The sequence below is a fragment of the Colletotrichum aenigma genome, assembly GCF_013390185.1.
Source record: "Colletotrichum aenigma strain Cg56 chromosome Unknown KSG_Cg56_contig05, whole genome shotgun sequence".
NCBI lineage: Eukaryota > Fungi > Ascomycota > Sordariomycetes > Glomerellales > Glomerellaceae > Colletotrichum > Colletotrichum aenigma.
This window is the reverse complement of record NW_023500911.1, coordinates 1516162-1534103: the sequence shown is the minus strand read 5'-3', so window position 1 is coordinate 1534103 and position 17942 is coordinate 1516162. Positions and strand designations below refer to the sequence as shown.

At 53.4% G+C, this 17942-nt stretch overlaps 5 protein-coding genes across 5 annotated transcripts; 4 read left to right on the top strand and 1 right to left on the bottom strand.

Moving 5' to 3' along the window:
- Positions 1-6862: 6862 nt before the first annotated feature.
- ustM-1 (Methyltransferase ustM) lies at positions 6863-7800 on the top strand (the record flags this gene model as incomplete). The annotated part of the gene is made up of 2 exons (XM_037323320.1): positions 6863-7103; positions 7166-7800. 2 exons carry the CDS (start codon positions 6863-6865, stop codon positions 7798-7800), a joined length of 876 nt encoding a protein of 291 aa, XP_037177595.1.
- Positions 7801-10600: 2800 nt separating this feature from the next.
- On the top strand, positions 10601-12193 carry mtr-12 (N amino acid transport system protein; the record flags this gene model as incomplete). Its single annotated transcript, XM_037323319.1, has 4 exons — positions 10601-10764; positions 10834-11267; positions 11333-11479; positions 11544-12193. The coding sequence occupies 4 exons, from the start codon at positions 10601-10603 to the stop codon at positions 12191-12193; spliced, it is 1395 nt and encodes a 464-aa protein (XP_037177598.1).
- A 323-nt stretch (positions 12194-12516) lies between these two features.
- YNL040W (putative alanyl-tRNA editing protein alaX) lies at positions 12517-13958 on the top strand (the record flags this gene model as incomplete). The annotated part of the gene is made up of 3 exons (XM_037323318.1): positions 12517-12742; positions 12799-13276; positions 13334-13958. 3 exons carry the CDS (start codon positions 12517-12519, stop codon positions 13956-13958), a joined length of 1329 nt encoding a protein of 442 aa, XP_037177597.1.
- A 93-nt stretch (positions 13959-14051) lies between these two features.
- On the bottom strand, positions 14052-14997 carry Hydrolase (the record flags this gene model as incomplete). Its single annotated transcript, XM_037323317.1, has 2 exons — positions 14052-14875; positions 14928-14997. The coding sequence occupies 2 exons, from the start codon at positions 14995-14997 to the stop codon at positions 14052-14054; spliced, it is 894 nt and encodes a 297-aa protein (XP_037178286.1).
- A 616-nt stretch (positions 14998-15613) lies between these two features.
- Positions 15614-17907, top strand: CGCA056_v008068 (Heterokaryon incompatibility protein 6, OR allele; the record flags this gene model as incomplete). Its single annotated transcript, XM_037323316.1, has 2 exons — positions 15614-16351; positions 16411-17907. 2 exons carry the CDS (start codon positions 15614-15616, stop codon positions 17905-17907), a joined length of 2235 nt encoding a protein of 744 aa, XP_037178287.1.
- Between the last annotated feature and the right edge of the window lie 35 nt (positions 17908-17942).

Sequence of the window (17942 nt, the reverse complement as noted above, 5' to 3'; positions counted from 1 at the left end):
GTATTTTGAAGATTGATCAAAGATGCTGTCAAGACAGAAGTGCTTTGTCGTGCAAATAGAAATCCTACGTGATTACCCCATTAAAATTGAATCAGCTGACGTCTATCACCCACCGTATGTTTATTTGATTTCGTAATAAGAAATATAGATCTCCAGACCGGATTGAGTTTGTGTGTGGCTAGCGTCAGCTGACATAAATGAAGCTGTCAAGTCCGGTAGTTGTGACTGAAGGTCAATGACACTGTTATGAATGGTCTCGTGAGGTGTGTTGAGGAGAACGTGCTTTCGTGAGGCCCGGGCTGATGGCATGGCGGCACACCGATGGCCTGGTCCCGGTCCTCAATGATGGAGAGCTTTTGTTAGGTCCCGGGGCTGATGAGCACTCTGTGATCTGAGCTCATGTCCGGGAGCAGAACTGAGTTGAAACTGGTGAGTTCGTGGTCTACAGGTTTCTTGAATGGGAAATGGTTGCCATGTTTTCGCTCGACGGAGCTTCCTCCGTGGGACCGACTAATGAGTGGACCTTGAATGACGCTCCAATGTGTATTTATTGACTAGTATAAGTCCATGGTGACGAAAAGTGCATGTTTCTACCATCAATGATTGAATACATTGATCTCCGGTCCCCATTCTCCATCTAGAGCGTGGCAGATGCAGCATTTAGCTATGTCCTGCGTACAAGTCATCCAGCCCTAGACCTTTCCCCCAAGAATGGGACTGCTAGTCGGGACTCAGGAGCACGCAGTCTCGCACAGTATCCACTGATTGACGCAGGGGTTCCCCACAATCTCACCGGTGCCAGGCGGTGGATGATGGGCGCTTTCAAGCCCTGTCTGTAGTGACTGATGTTCAGCCATTGCCCATCCAAAGGATTAAACTTTGTGACAGAATTGCTTTTCTTGCATTCCTGAAAATGCCATTTGGTGTCTCGACGGAAACAGACGAGGCATCAACGGCTTAACGGCGGGCGTTGCGCAGAGGTGTGGATGTGGTGTCTACCGGTGAGGCTTGACGGATGAGAAAGAGAGACTGTTTGAGGCGTTGGCAGGAAGGCCCAGCCCTTCGCCCTACGAGGACAGTGTGGCTTGCCATGTGTGGCGAGGTTTCTGGACTGTGCCGCGCTTTCCCCAATTTTCTCCCCTCCTCACCACTAAGTCCAACACCTCCACCACCACCACACCAACAATCACTCCGATGGCCATTCGACTGCACAGTAGAAAAAGGCACCTAAAAAACGACATCTAGCGCGATTACACAGACCGCCGCCTCTTTCGTCCGAACCTGGCTTCCCGTCTTCCTGCAGCTGCGATCCCTGCAAGCACCGTCTGATCGTGTCTCCCGCCCGGACCAGACGAATGATCCTCATCTTCCATTCTTCCCTAAAATCGCCGTCTTCGTCAACATCGCCAGCATGGACCTCTCGCCAGACTTCCATCAGAGCAGGCCGGACTGTTTGTCGATCGCTTCACACCTGAAGACGGCCCCCAAATGAGCGAGGCAGTCAGCCGGGAGGACCAAGACCTGATACACCCCGGGCCCAAAAGCCAAACGCACAGCCGTCTCTAGCTCTTCTATTCGTTTTTGGCGCTTCGTCTACGTCTTCGTCTCCATCTCCCGTTCCCCCATCCTGGAGCTCCTCGTTCGAAGCGACCGCCGTTCTGTTCTAGCCGCGACGGTCACCGGGCCACACCACCACCAATCACCCGCACCACCACGAACTACGAAGGCCATCTCGGAGTCACCTCGCAACCAAATGGAGCCGTCTCGCGGGCACCGTTTTCTCCCGGCCGAGAATGACGCCGCCCCCAACAACCAGACTATTCCGTGACGGGTTCCAGCCGTTCGTCTCCAAGAAGCGACATGTCCCATTGCATCTGCGACATGTCGATGGCAGCCGAAACATTCATCATGATGAAACGCCGGCACGGGATCCCGCCCTATTCCCATCCGCCTGGCCAAATCATTGCCCCCCGTTCGCGTGTCCGTATGGTCCTCGGTACGGATACTGTCAGGGACAATCCCAACACCGCCTGCATGGCCTGCCTTGTTCTCAGCATGACTGCCTCGTTGCCTGTTGACCGCCGCTTTCTGCGCGTCGCCAAATCCGCACCCACTCAATCTCTTGTGCCAATGTGCCCACCGGCTGCAGCATGCGACATTCCACCGCCGCCATCGCCGCCACCGGCCAAAGCGTCGCAACGGCGTCGAACCCCTTCATATCAAGCCCACGACAGGGACAGGCGTCCCAACCAGGCGGTCTGGGTGTGTCGGCCACGCTCGAAATAGGGCCCCGTGCTACTCCATCGTCACGCAATGGCGGGAGATCGCCTACCATGTGGTCCAAAATTCCCTGGTCAACCCTGCTCGTCTCGGTCGTCCTCGCTGCTCTCCGTCATCCCCGCCAGACTTCAGATGGCATGGTTGCCAATCCCTCTGTTTATCTTAGCGCCAACACAAAGCACTCGTCCCAAAAAGAGGCCCGGGATAACGACTTCTCGACGCCGCCACCATCAGCTCGACGAACCAACCATGACGCACGGCCTATTGCTTTTTTTACCAGGCGCAGCTGGCAATAGCAGCACCCCTGGTGCCGGAGCCTGGAGCGACAGGCCGATGCTTAGCCTGGCCCTTGAATCGACAAGGCAGGCAATGCGTCCCCGTTCCTACCTGCACCTGCCCTGCCGACATGCCATTGATCGACGCTTCTCGCGCCTTATACCGGCATACTGCGAGCGTTCATGCATCTCCCGAGATCAACGTTCACTGTGGGAAATACCCAGGGCCGCTGAGCGGACGCCGTCTGTCGTGTCCGTTTGTTCCTGGGCGAGCTACGGGGTACAGCGTGCTCGACTTTTCCCCGCAAGTTCGTGGCGCCGCCCTAAGACATCCTACTTGCCATGGCGTTTGACAAGCCTGCCACAACACCAAAGAGAAGTCTGCCTGTGCGAGTCAGGATCTGCCCACTGCTGCCTCTTCTATAAGCATCTGGGACCGCCGTCTTTTCCATCTCCAGAGGAACAACCACTCTTGCTCCGTGGTGGCATGTGGTATTGGCGTCCGTCACTCTGTTTCTTTACTCAAGGTATGATGCAACGGTAGGCCTTTGTCCAACGTCTGATTTTGATCTACTTGGAAACCAATCTTCTTTAATCTCATCTTCTTTTCTTCTTTTCTTTTCCTTTCTTTCGGCCCAGCCTGCCAGACGGCTATTACAATCACTACACACTCATTTGCAGACGCTCATTACTATCAAATTACAGTAACAACATGTCTTCTATGTCCAGGAGATCGCCGGTGACGCCACCGTACGACAATGATTACAACCACAGCCCAAAGGGCCTGATGGACCCGAACATGAAGATTACCCCGCCGCCCTCTTCGTGTTTACCAGTCCCTACCATGACTTTCTCGCCGCCCGCGACCCCCCGCAGTGTCCGACCCAGCAAGATGTCCCTCCGTTTGAGAAGCAACTCCGGCTTGACATTACACACAAACGAAGACGCTTTCCGCCGTTACACCGACTACAACCCCGATGGCTCCCCGAGATCGCCAACGTTTGGCCCCGGTACATGGACAAGCCTCGACAGTATCTCCACGAGTTTGCGCCGGAGCTTCGGACCGCCCGTGATGGAAGCGGAGCCAACCGAGACGCTGCCTATCCCTGACTTCTTGGGCCGCGAAGTTTTCCAGATGATTCTCGGCAATGCGCAGACGTCACAACGATTTTTCCACTTCGCCTCGAGCCGCGGAAGTGGTCCCGATATCGAGTTCCTCCTCCGAGTCCAGGAGTATTCCCGTTGCTTGGCGCAGTTTGGAAAGCAGGCTTCATCAATGCCAACGCCGGCCAACCTGCCATCCACCGTCAGCAAGTCACTCAACGCAGACATGAAGCAACTGACTGGATGCGTGTTGCCCGGCCTCGACTCACTCTTTGGAGAATCCAAGCGCTGTGTAGAACAGAGAGTTGCGCGCTCCATTTTCCCTGCCTATGTCAAGCATCAGCTGGCTCTCTGCACTTCAGCTTCGTTGTCGGGCACCCGTGGTCCCAGGTATCCCGGCCTTGGCGAGTCTTTCTGTCTCACCGATGCTTTGAATCCCGAGAATCCCATCGTCGCCGCATCGGACGCTTTTGTTTCGCTCACCGGCTTTTCTAAGATTGAGGCTCTGCCACGGAACTGCAGATTCCTCCAAGGTGGCCTTACCGACCAGGACACCATCAAGAGAATTCGCGAGGCTGTGGTGCGAGAGGAGGAATCACTAGAACTAATCCTCAACTATCGCCGCGACGGAACCCCTTTCTGGAACTTGCTCTTCACCTGCCCGCTCACAGATTCCTCCGGAAAAGTCCGCTACTACCTCGGAGGACAGGTTGACGTTTCAGACCATGTCACCGGCTACAAGGACCTCGTCCGGGCCCTCAACTTTGGTCCGGCGCTGGACGAAACACCGAAAGACGACAACTCGGGTCGGGAATCTCGAAGCAGCCGGAGGATGAGCCGAACTAGCAGCCGTGACCGCAAGACGGAACGTCGGACAAGCCTCCGCAACAGGGATAGTCTCCACAACAAAGGACCCAAGAAAAGCCTCTTTCAACCATTCCGAAAGCATGCCACGCACAACAACAGCGGCAACAACAACCAGGAAAACGCGTCACCGTCGCAGGGAGTGGGGCTCGGACTTGAGCAACTCCTTACCGTTGGCTCAGAAGAACGCCTCTCTCTTGGCTCTCAGGTAGAAACCGTTTACGAGGCGTACAGCCGCTTCATTGTTCTTCAAAACACGGAGGGTCCGTCTGGATTCCCGCCACGCTCGTCGTCATTGCCAGCCGACCCGAGCAAGCGGAAAGCGCCTCAACTGAGCGTCGCTTACTGCTCTGCCGCGGCACTCGATGTCCTCGGTCTGGGGCCTGTTGCTGACAGCATCACGCACCGGGACATCTTCACAGTGCTGTCCGAGCTGGCTGACTCGCCGTCCGTCACAAAGAGTTTCAAGAACACGGTGCGCGAGCGCGTGATTCGGGACGGCAAGACCGCCACGTTGGACGTTATGCTGGGAGGCGGGTACCTCGCCCGCAAGGGCAGTCTCATTGGTCTCGGTGGGGGTAGGTCCTCGAAGGACGACTCCGATGGAAGTTCGAAGAAGCCCGGGAGGCCTGTCAGCAGGTCTGGGTTTGCAAGTCTCGTCGGCGACGCTGGAAAGATGGAGAAGCTCACTACCTATTGGACACCATTGAAAAATGTTGAGGAGAAGGTTGAATGGATTGTACTCATCATCACGCCCATGAAATGAGGCGCGCACAAACTATTTTATATGTAATATTAATGTATATAACGCAACGGAAATATGGAGGGATCAAGCAGGATGCGGGACAAAGGTTTAGATAGATACCACCGAAACACCTCGGCCCCGGCGACGGTTAAATACATCAAACATGACAATCGCAAATGCGGTCCTGGATGGACGTCTCCAAAATTCTGTTAGTCTGAGGCGGTTTGTGAGTCTTCTTCATGGAAAACGTGGTGAGGCGGGAGAAGTCCTTCCTGTTGCTGTCTGTCGTTGTCAAAGCGGCGAGTCTTGGGTTGTGACTCAAGACATAACTCATTAGAAGCAAAGATTAACCACACAGCGCACTTACACCCTCTTCGTCGCTGTCCAGAATTACGTGACTACTCATCCCATCAGCAGAGACGGCTTTTCCTCGCGAGTCACATTGAAACGGCGAGTACTCACTATAAGTCAACTTCAGCACCATGCCTGGCTGATCGGCATACAGGCCGTTGACGCTCTTTTTGACGCATGGTCTACGTCGGATCTGACAGCTGGGGCACTTTCTCGGCGGAGAGCTGGAGAGCAGTGTGGGTGCCCCCCTATCAGCGCTGGGTAGGCGACGTCAGCTCCAGTTCGACTGTGAAACCAATGGCAAGGAAATTTATCAGGCTCTGGTGTTTTTAGGACATTAAACGTACGTTTAAGGTTGATCCAGACCCCTCCGGGCTTCAGCCGATGGAAGTTACTCGGGAAGTGGATCGCGTTGTTGGAGATGTCGATGAAGAATAGCGTGACATCGGCATCGCCATTCAAGCCCCCGCAACTGCCCAAGCTCATACTATACCTCTCCTTCGTAGTATCTCTTCTATCAGCTGCGAATTTCGCCCTTCTTCCCATTACACTATTAGAACACCAGGCTTATCCCTTGTCTGACTTTGAACTCGAGGGCATCCCCTATGGCGACGCAAGGATGGGACTGGACAGGGCGGCGAAAATGCTTCCACCTCCCAAGGTCTATCACCACGCCTGGCCGGGTAGAATTTCACGAGTAAGCCGGAAGTTCAGGAATGCCGTACGGGGTCATGGTTCAGGTCTATGTTGCTGTCGAGGTGCGCATTCGGTGCTTGATTAACTGCTTCTCCGTCCCTTCCAATGGCTGACAGAACAGAAGTACTCGACAATCACGCGATTTCCAGTCCCTCCCGCCGGCGCCAACGCATGTGCAATCTCCTGGCAACCGTCACCAAAGACCTCGGCGCGTGTGGAGGACCTCATAGTCAAAGGCGATATAACACAAGTCAAAGTCCGGCATGTCATATAATCTTCAAGCAGATTGATATTTTGCCAAACTTTGCGTTCGAGTTGATAAGGAGACGCTACTCAGTGACTGCGGCGAGATGTCATTGTTTTATAAAGGCGGGGTAGCAGGGCAGCGCTTATCTATGTCGCGCTGCGGCACAGAGTGGATGTTCTTACATGTAAGCACCAACAAGGCGAACCACAAAGCCTATCTCTATAAGATGGTCAGCATCCATACCTTTCCCAAGTTTTCTCAACCTAGCCGTTTCGTGATCGAACCCCCATCTCGTTCAATATGTCCACCCAACTCGACGCCGCCTCCATCGCCCGTGTCTCCTTACACGATGCCAAACACTTCAACATCCAGCACTCTCAGACCGTTCATCGCCTGGCAGTCCTGCAGCACTGGAACATTCCTGCCGGCTCCAGGGTTCTGGAACTGGGATGCGGCCAGGGTGACTGCACGACTGTTATTGCCTCTGCCGTGGGCGAGGAAGGGGCCGTGGTTGCGGTCGATCCGGCTGAGCTGGATTATGGTCAGTCCTTCGTTTACATTGGTCTTCTGCCTCATATTTCAGCTGACGTATGTGTCCTACAGGCGCTCCATACACTCTGGGCCAAGCACAGGGTCACATCTCTCAAGGCCCTTTAGGTAGCCGGATTACCTGGGTCCAGCAAGCGCCCCTGGACTACCTCTCCTCCCTCTCTTCCACCAGTGAAAGCAAAGCATTTGACGCAACAGTGCTCGCCCACTGCCTGTGGTACTTCGCTTCCCCCTCAGTCATTATCTCCACCTTTCGGGCTCTCAAGCAGCACAGCAAGCGTCTACTTCTGGCGGAGTGGTCTTTAGTTGCGACGGACCCCTCTGCGCAGCCTCATGTGTTAGCTGCCCTCACCCAGGCGGCGTTGGAGTGTCGCAAAAAGGATAGCGAGTCCAACGTGCGCACGGTGCTGGGGCCCAACAGGCTGACGGAGCTGGCTCTGGCTGCCGGGTGGCAGTTAGAGACTGAGGCCCTGGTGCAATGTGGCGAGAGCCTGTTGGACGGGCAGTGGGAAGTCGGTGCTTGCCTTAGTTCAGATTTCGAAAGGGAGGTGGAGGAGCATGTGAGCGATGAGAGGGAGCGAGCTGTGGTTCTTGCATCGCGGGATGCGTGCGAGGCGAGTTTGAAGGGTGTGCAAGGGGGTCTGAAAGGTATTAGGTCTATGGATGTTTGGGTTGCTGGTTTCGTCTAACCGGCGACAGTGAGCGTGCACTAGCCTGGCAACTACTTATGAGGCTAAGAGGCTTTGCAAGATGTTTAGGGCAAGAATTGGAAGGTAACAAGTGCAGAATAGAGAAGAGTGGCATTTCATGTGCTCTTATCGGGAACCTTTACTGGAAAATGTGAGATGCGTTTCGTACGCTATAGACTGCCCTGAGTCTAGAGGACCACAAGGGTTTTATTATGTAGTGCGTAGATCAATCGCCGAGGACCGAAAGGGGTTACGCGGAATGATGATGAAATTCCAGCCACCTCCAAAATAGACGATAATTGCCTGCTGTGTACACCTGAGCTACTGCTATCTGCAATGTAGAGTGTTGTGATCGAGAAGCCTCATTTGGTATGAAAATAGGAGACTCGGCTAGCGGGAGCAACTTTAACCACGACTAAGATATCTCAAGTGTTAGCTTCTCAGCTTGATAATGCCGCTATATGTCCCTCTATTTTAGGCTGAGTTATCTAGACTTGCTCTGTACCTTCTTATTACCCTATCCCTCGATATTAACGCATATCTTAGGCAATTATTAACAACTACTGGCATGGCATAATGAGCACGTGTTTTATTAACACGCGAAATACCGCTATATAGGTACTCTTTGATGCATGAAACGTCGTGTGGAAGTATCTGGAACAACTGGAGAATTGAGTGAGAACAGATCACTTGTTTTCATACCTTATAATCGAAGCCATCTTCTTCTTGAGAATCCCAAAGGATTGACGCGTGGCCTGCAATTCCGAACGAGCCTCGGCCCAAAGAACTGTTACATTCAAGATGCTGAAAGGGAAGTGTTAACGCTTGGGACCGATGTCAAATGGTCTCGGCTCTACTTCTTTGCATGCAACCTTCCTAATTGAATAAGTTTAGCTCGGTTCACATGAAAGACAAGAAAAGCCTCATGTCAAGCCGAGACCGCGGTTTCCCTCAGGACGAGAGGGCAACTCCGTGTTTCTCTTGAGTACCTGCGTGTGACCAACTCCTGATATGTCTCAGCCGGAACGGACTTCTAAAGGTCTGACCCGGAAAGAGTATGGGTGGTCTTAGGTCTTTGCATTTCACTGGGCTTCTCAAAATCAAAAGACGATGGGGAAGGGAATCCAAAACAAAGGGCTTTTGCAGCTCAACACGCATACATGACAATTTTACATAAGATGAGAGCAATGACGAGCCTGTCCGAGCTGGGTCAGCTGCACCGCTTCCCCGTGCTCCTAAAGTTTCTCGTAATAGCGAAGGATTTCCCCATCTATCAATGCAGGGAAAATAGAGGGAAGGGACAGAGCACGACCCAAGTGTCAACGATCACGGGGAAATACCCTCCCAGCCACGCATCTTACTGACAGATTGCGGGGATCGTCTGAGATCTGGGGCAAGCAGGATAGGGGTTCACAAGGCAGCGACACTTTTACGAGAAACCATGCGATTTTCAACAGAAACGTGTATCTACATTGCATAATGAGAACAACATGCAATGCCGAACATGGAACGTTGCGTCGGCCGATCACCGTTCCCCGCCAGACTTCTGCACCCCAAGCGTTCGCTCCAAAGTTTATCTGCAAAAGAAAGGCTGCGAGATTCTAGAAGACGGCCGGCGCAGGATGAACAGCAGAATTTGATGGGAAACCAGAATATCTCCCGCACCACCGGCAGTGCGCAAGTTTGGCTCAACCCAGGACCGGCGGTCGGGACCGCAACGCGCATGACGGTGGGACGGGAACCACGCGGGGAAAAAGGGCCGAAAATTTGAAAGGGGAAATTGGGGCACAAAAACCAACTGGGACGTCAACATTAGTAAAAGTAGTGCCAAGTGGATATTATAGCGTAAACATTAGCCAACTGGTGGACCTGCAACCGTAATGCGCACCTGAAAAGTTTTATGAGGCGTATTTGACAGTTTTTTCTCATGGTCAATGCTGTGGTCAATGCTGCATTGGCATTTTTGGGGGGACTTTCGGATCAGGCGATTGACTTTTTGGAAAAGTTGGGGTAGCTCATGTTAGCTGTGAGTCAACAGGAACTCAACAAGAATCATCAACTGCTGATGAAGCCATGTAGAGCAGCCATGTCCGAGACCGCAGATGCAGCAACTCGTGAATAACCTGATGATGGCCTCACTTTGTGAAGCTGACCAAGCTTTCAGTTTCCACGAGAGAAGTTGCGGAAGGCTTCCGTTGGAACATGAGGCTCCAGCCCTGGCAGACAGAGGGTCCAGGTCGTCAAATCGCCACGCCCGAGTGGGCCGGACTGGAGTTGCGGGACCGAGTCAGTGCAGGCGCAAAGGGCCGTTTGCAGCGCCCATCCCGCCCGCGCGCCCACCCCCCGTCCGTGAAGGTCCTCAGTCTCTGTCTCTGGCGCGTGTGAGGACCAGAAAACGTAAACCGGACGCGCCGAGATCGCCTCGGCAGATGCCTCATATGACATTTTGCCTCGTTGCTTTTTCAGCGAGAGAGGCCGATCGCGGCGCGCATGGTGGATTATATCAAGAATCTGCGGTCCTGGATTCGGGGGTGGGAGTCATAGGAAAGGGTTTCCGGTGGAATTGGTTCTTCTTTGGCTTAATAGCGGTTTCCCCAGACGTCCGTGGTTTCTTTTTTCCTTTCCTCTGACCACACCTTGAATCTCTTCCCTCTTGCCAAGACAGAGTCGACGGATCTCGACTTTTGTGACGTGGGAACAGGTGTCAGTCAATAACAACCCGGACGGCCGACAAGACTCTTCGAAACCTTAATATCAACCAGCGAGCTATCCAGGCTCTCACCACCTAGAAGGAACAAATATGGGCAACGCGACAGAGGTCAGCAGCAACCCCGAGATGGAACAGCCAACGAAGAAGGATGTCGGAAACGACGCCGCGCCGGCCTACGCGCCCCCGGCGGAGGACAACAGTGTGCTCGCCGGCGAGGATGGCGAGCTCATCGACTACAAGACTCTCACCTGGTGGTATGTTGAGGCCGAAATTTGAACCGAGTCGCAGCAAATCTGAACATCATTACTGACTCTTGACCGCAGGCAAGGTGGCATCGTCCTGATCGCCGAGACCGTCTCCCTGGGTATTCTATCGCTGCCTTCCGTTCTCGCGACTGTCGGTCTTGTGCCGGGTATCATCCTCATTCTCGTCATGAGCTTCCTCTCAACGTATTCCGGTCTGGTCTTGGCCGAGTTCCGCAAGGAATACCCCTTCGTGCAGAACTTTGGCGACGCTGTCGAGGTTATCGGCAAGTCTATCGGTATGGGCCGCGTGTTCCAGGAGGTCTTTGGTTGGGCGCAGGTCATTTTCCAGGTTTTTGTCATGGGTAGCCATTTGTTGACCTGGACCATCTGCATGAACACCTTGACCAACTCGTCCACCTGCACCATCGTATGGGCTGTCGTCGGTCTGGCCGTCTTCGCTGTCCTCAACTTCCCGAGAACACTCAAGTACACCAGTTGGATGTCCATGGCTTGTGAGTCTATTCCCCGTCGCATTTTGTGTCGCGCAAGAACCACTTTTGCTAACCTCGCGAATTAGCCTGCATCTCCATCACCCTGGCCATGTTGATCACTCTTGGTGATGTCGCCGCCGAGCGCCCCATCGGATCCGGAAGCATCGAAGTCACCCGCCAGCTGGGCTTCACCGGTGCTTTCCTCGCCGTGACCAACATCGCCATCGCGTTCTGTAAGTCACCAACCCACTCTCTGTCGCAAAACACCGAACAGCATGCTAACAAACCATATCACAGCTTCCCACTCCTGCTTCTTCTCCGTCATTGGCGAGTTCAAGAAGCCCGAGGACTGGCCCAAGGCCCTCGCCCTCCTCCAGATCGCTGACACGACCCTGTACCTCCTCGCCGCCATCGTCATCTACGTCTTCGTCGGCCCGGACGTGCCCTCGCCCGCCCTCTCCGCCGCCGGCTCCAAGACCATGCGCAAGGCCATCTGGGGCATCGCCATCCCGACCATCGTCATCGCCGGCGTCATCTACGGCCACGTCGCCGCCAAGTACATCTTCTCGCGCATGTTCCGCAACACCAAGCACATGATCCGCCGCACCAAGATCTCGACCATCGCCTGGACCGGCATCGTCGTGTGCATCTGGGCCCTCTCCATGGTCATCGCCGAGTCCATCCCCGTCTTCAACTCGCTGCTGGGCCTCATCTGCGCGCTCTTCGCCTCGTGGTTCTCGTACGGCCTGCCCGGTATCTTCTGGCTGTGGATGCACTATGGCAACTGGTTCAAGGACGGCAAGCAGACTTGCAAGTTCGCTGCCAACGTTATGTTGTTCCTTACGGGCTTCCTCATTTGCGTGCTTGGCCTGTGGGCGTCCATTGAGGCGATCGCGACCGAGTCGCTGACGAAGCCGTGGACGTGCGCGTCTAATGCTGCGCCATAAAGGCCGCGCCCTGTGTCAGTATTGTCATTAGAAGCTACTTAAATGTTAATATTGGGTTTATGTCCAGTCTTTCGTGGTTGCTTGATTGAAGAAGTGGAATGCCATAGTGGAGATCATATTCTCATTTCTTGGATGGATGACTCGCGACCTTGAGTTGGAGAACAACTCCAACTCAGTCACGTGAGCTAACAATTGCTAGGTCGGTATCTCATCATGCCGAAGGCCGATAGCGATGTGTACGTATCTTATCTGGTAATCTTGGTGAGATTGTTCTGGAACATTTCGACTTTTCTTCATCACAAAACACCGCGAGACTCTCCCAAATGGCGGTCACGGAATCAACAAAAAGGCCAGAGGTGGTCGGGGCCCTGGCTTGTCAACGGAACACATATCTGAAGACGTTAGAGGCAGAGGTCATCTCTTGCGAAAAGCGCCCGCCGCCGGTTGCCAAGAAGAATGGAGGCAAAGACAAGTCGAAGGAGTCCAATGGTGTTGAGAAGTCTGAGACGTGGCTGATTGAGTTTGATGATTCGGTTCTTTTCCCCGAAGGTTGGTGTCTTTCGTTATGTTGTCATGTTATGAGGCTAATGAAATGACGAGCGTAGGTGGAGGTCAGCCTTCAGATCACGGCACCATCACTCTGCTCGCAGGTGACTCAGAGACACCTATCCCGATAAAATTCGTAGAAAGAGTCGGCTTGCGCTGCGTCTATCACTCTCCGCAGCCCTTGTCTCCAGGCGATCGTGTTCGTCAGGAAGTTGACTTCCAGCGCCGATGGGACCACATGCAGCAGCACACAGGCCAGCATCTCCTTTCAGCCGTCATGGACACCCATGAGAACCTCAACACTCTCGGCTGGGGGATGGGAAAGAGCGGTGCGATGAACTACGTCGACCTGCCACGCAAGCCCACAGATGCCGAACTGCAAGCCATCCAAGCCCGTTGCACCGAAATCATCCGGTCCAGCCTGCCCATCACGGTTGAAACCCCTGACGATGCGAAAGTGCACAAGATGCCGGGGGATTATGACCAGAGCAAGGGTGTCGTTCGTGTGATTCGTATCGGAGACATCGATCGCAATACGTATGTCCTATGTGACTCATCTACTTTTATTCGGAGTTTCTAATTGTCCACGGGCAGATGTTGCGGTACTCACTTATCATCCACCTCACACATCTCACTCATCCTCGTCCACCACGGCGAGTCAGTCCACGGAAAGAACTACCGCCTGTACTTTTCTGTAGGCGACCGAGCCATCAATCTGGCCACAGCAGCCATCGGCGCCATGAGCTCTGCCTCAAAACTGCTGTCTTGCCCCAGCGCACCGCAGGAAGTCATCCAAACTGTGAAAAGGACGCAGGAAACTGCCTCCGAACTGAAGAAGAGAGAGAAGAAGCTCGTGGCCGATATCGCGCAGTTCGAAGCCGAGGCGGCGAAGACGAAGCTGCAGACGAGCAAGGCCGTTTGGGTACATCGCGCCGATGGAAACGCCGACTTTGTCAAGGTGGTCACAGTCAATATCAAGGATGCACTGGCAGCGTCTGGCGGTTTGGTGGTTGTGGCTACTGGTGAGGACAAACAAGGCGGGCAGCTTGTCGTCTTGGGTCAGAAGGCGGGCGTCGAGGCCTTAGTGCCGAAGATCAAAGATCTCGTCAAGGATGTCAAGGGAGGAGGTGCTGGGGACAAGTGGCAAGGCAAGGTCACGACTTGGGATAAAGGGGTGTTAGCGTCGTTGAAGGAGTTGATAGAAGGATTCTCATTCTAGAACATGTTGTAGAAATAGACGTAGCTGTCAGGCTGACTCTTTCTATGCATGCTGAAGTTTGACTCCGTCAATCTTGGTGTACCAGAGAAAAGATCATATAAGCTTGGAGATATCGGGATACAGGTCCCATCTCCGCTGGAACCCAATTGGGACCTGTCTTCTCGCCTGGCCGATAGGTGCATCTTCGAGATCAGCATACACAATCGCCGGGCCCCTCTCTGTCGTCGCCATGATTTGCCCATTCGGATCGACCACCATACTATGGCCCCAAGCCGGATATCCGGACCCCGGCTCGTACGATTGCGAGCACATAGCCACATACACTTGGTTGTCAAGGGCTCTCGCTCGGGCAAGAAGCTCCCAGTGCAGAGGTCCCGTCGTGCTGTTGAACGCCGAAGGAAAAATCAAAGCAAAGGCTCCTTTGCGGGATGCAACCGTCGCAAACTCTGCGAACCGGATATCATAGCAGATGCCAAGTCCGATTGTGCCATATTCCGGAAGGTCTATTGTGGTTATGGTGTTTCCTGGAGATAGCGTGTCTGACTCGCGAAAGGTCATCTTGCCCGGAAAGTCGACGTCAAAGAGATGGGCTTTGCGGTGCTTTCCGAGGATCTCTCCGTAAGGCGAGAACACGAGCGTGGTGTTGAAGATCTTGCGTGTGTCGGGTTCCAACTCTGGTATGCTGCCACCGACGAGGTATACACCGGCATCCTTAGCCATACTGCTCAGCGCATGGAAGCTTGGGGATGAAGACTCCGGAGGCGGGGCCGGTTGAAGGACCTCGGCATATTCTGGGAAGGATGTCGTAGAGTAGGGCGAGTTAAAGCATTCTGGGAGTACTACAATTTTGACACCGTGGGCTGACGCTTCCAAGACGAGTTGGCGAGCCTTCTGAAGATTGAGGGGTTTGTCCGAGCCTGTCCAGGTCAGCTCCCCGCTCTTGATTTTGGGGGCTAAGTTCGGTTATACCACTTGCAAACTGGATACAGGCGATTTTCACTGGCTGATGCAGCAGTCCTGGGCTTTCTGAGGTAGTCATCTTAAAATTGCAATGACTGCGATTGAAGATCAAGGGAACTGACGCGTCAGACAGGCTATGCAAAGATGTTTAAACCTGCAGCGTACTTATAGTCTTGACATACCCCAACTTTGCAATAATGGTTTGTCATGATCTCCAACATCTTGGGGTAGAAGAACCCCTTCAGATCCACAGTCCGAAACAGGAAACTCACGCCTCTTCTCCCGACAGAATGAGAACATGTTGGTGCTTCTCGGATCAATGTCAGGTTATCCTGAACCACCTTCAAATACAAGGGCTTCTAAACACAGTTACTTTTTAATTTCTACCCGCCGTCAATTTTAGGATGAAGGTAACATCGACGGGTGGTGTCTAGCGCTCAGCTCTAACAGACGACTGGGGTCCTCCACCAATTGATTGAGGACGATGCGATGCGTGCAGGGGTTTGCTCCTTGCTGCTGCCTGGCACAGCCAGCCGTCTTGCGAGAGACCATGCTCACAGAGGCAGCCCAGGCCTCAACCTGCTTGTTTTTGAATGAGATATAATGCATATATGACTGGAAGTTCTGCTCTGCATCATCTTTGCACTTCCATCTACGTTTCTGTACATCATCGACAACTTTAAGCTGACTTCAGCATGGCGACCTATCCCTATCGTAAGCTCAATTTACCACACGAGACCCGTGTTCTTACTTTCCAACCCGGAAAGTTCACCGACGACATAACATGCAGTCTCTCCCACATCAAAATCGCATCCCCCGATGAGCCATACGAAGCACTGAGCTACTGCTGGAGCAAAGGCATTGATCGGGACCCTGGCATCGGTCCCGATGACGAACTCCCGTGGGCAGTCTACGGCAAAGACGAAGACGAGCAGCTCATCGAGAAAGGGGGAACCCTAAAATTCAAGGACCTGGTAGACCACCCGTACATGGGCGAAACCTACATCCGCTTGGGCGGCAAGATGCCGGACGCACCCATCATCTGCGACGGCGTGACTGTTGTTGTAGGTGGCGAGCTGTTTCGTGCTTTAAGGAGGTTGAGAGAGGAGGACGGGGTCCCTCTGCGAATTTGGGTTGATGCTCTCTGCATCAACCAGCAGGACATTTCCGAGCGCAACGAGCACGTCAAGATCATGCGCCAGATTTACGCGGGTGCGTCGCGGACAAGAGTGTGGCTCGGCGAATCGACAGAAATGGACTTCCATGCCTTCAGGACCTTAATGGCAATTTCGGACGTGTTTGACGATTTGTACAAAAAGGGTCTGTTTGAGATTGACATGAGTGTTCCTCAGTTTCAGTGGCTTTTTGAACAGACAGCAAACACCGAGCGGCTAGACTGGGGCTTGCTGTCTGAAATGCTAAACAGGGCATGGGTATGTGTATCTTCACTGAATTGGCAGAGCATGAGAGGCAAACTGACAGCCATACACAGTTCAAACGTACATGGATCATACAAGAGGTCGCCAACTCCAAGGACATTAGCGTGCACATCGGGGGTCTCAGCTTTGGATGGACATTCTTATCGAGTGTGATCCGCGCGATCCAGATGTACAAACTCCAGAGCACCATTGTTGAATGTAAAGCACTCAAAACAATTGCCGTCATGGAGCAGTTGAGGCAGAAGCGAATCGACGAATCCGCGCCATTCTCGACCATGCCCTTACTGGGATTGCTGGAGGAGCTGAGAGACTTCAACGCGACCATACCAAGCGATAAGATTTACGGCGTCCTGGGTCTGACGGAGAGGAAGGACGAATTTTTGGTCGACTACGCTCAATCAGCAGAAAAGCTCTTCACTGACTTTGCCGTGCGGGAGTTGCATGCCGGACATATGGATGTTCTAACGCACTGTGTCGATTCCTCGAAACCGACCACGTTGAAACTGCCTTCATGGGTGCCGGACTGGACGTGTCCTGGGTGGACCGAGCCGCTTAGAATCAGAGGCTTGGAAATGAAAGCTGCTGGAAACACTAAGCCCGAGCTTTCTATCGACGGAGACGGCACGATTCTTCGCATCAGAGGGAGAATCCTCGACAAGGTCGCTGCCATTGAGATGAAGCGTCGAATCCCGCCCCCCAAACAGGCTGGACCAATGGACCCTGCCGACGACGAGGATGGGGATTGGAGCAAGTTCGAAATGTCGCAATACGGCGGGCCAATCCTCGATGCTGAGCCCGAACGATCTCCACCAAGCTTCTTCGCCTGGCAACCAGCGAACAAGGTCGCAAAATCCATGTCCAGGTGTTCAGGAGATGATGCAGAAACGGATTGCACCGAGAGCCAAGAAGTTACGCCTGAAGGAACAACGAGGCAGCATGGGAAAAAAACGCCCAAGGATGCTCGATACCGATATATGAAGATCATCGAGAAGACCAGGGAAGATGCGAAGGCTTGGCATCTCGGCGTTGTGGACGTTGCATTCCCGGACAAGAAAGTCACGCCAAGAACGTGGGAGAATCTATGGAGAACATTCATGTACAACCGCACTCGAGAGAATGAGCGCCCGCGCGATGGATGCGCCACCGGCTTTGATGTCTACCTGAAGACAATGACCCTCATGGAGGGACCTGAGGGGATACTTCAACAGCTCCTGGCAGATCAGATTGACAACCATGGATTATCCTTACGCGACGCCGACTCGTACTACCTGCAACAGAAGGAGAATCTTGAGCTGGTCATCGGAGCGAATGCGAAGTGGAGCTTGAACAGACGCTTCTTCCGTTCCGATGCAGGAAGATTTGGATGGTGTGTTGACGGAACTCAACCAGGGGATATCGTTGCCCTGTTTCATGGATGTGACTCTGTCTTTACTCTTCGAGAAGCTGGGGATGGAGGGTGGCGCATCATAGGTGACTGCTACATTCACGATCTTATGGATGGCGAAGGTGTGAGGCCAGATTTTGAGGAGACTGAATTGCAAATTATTTGATTACAAGGAACATTGTAAGACAAAACACGTTTTAA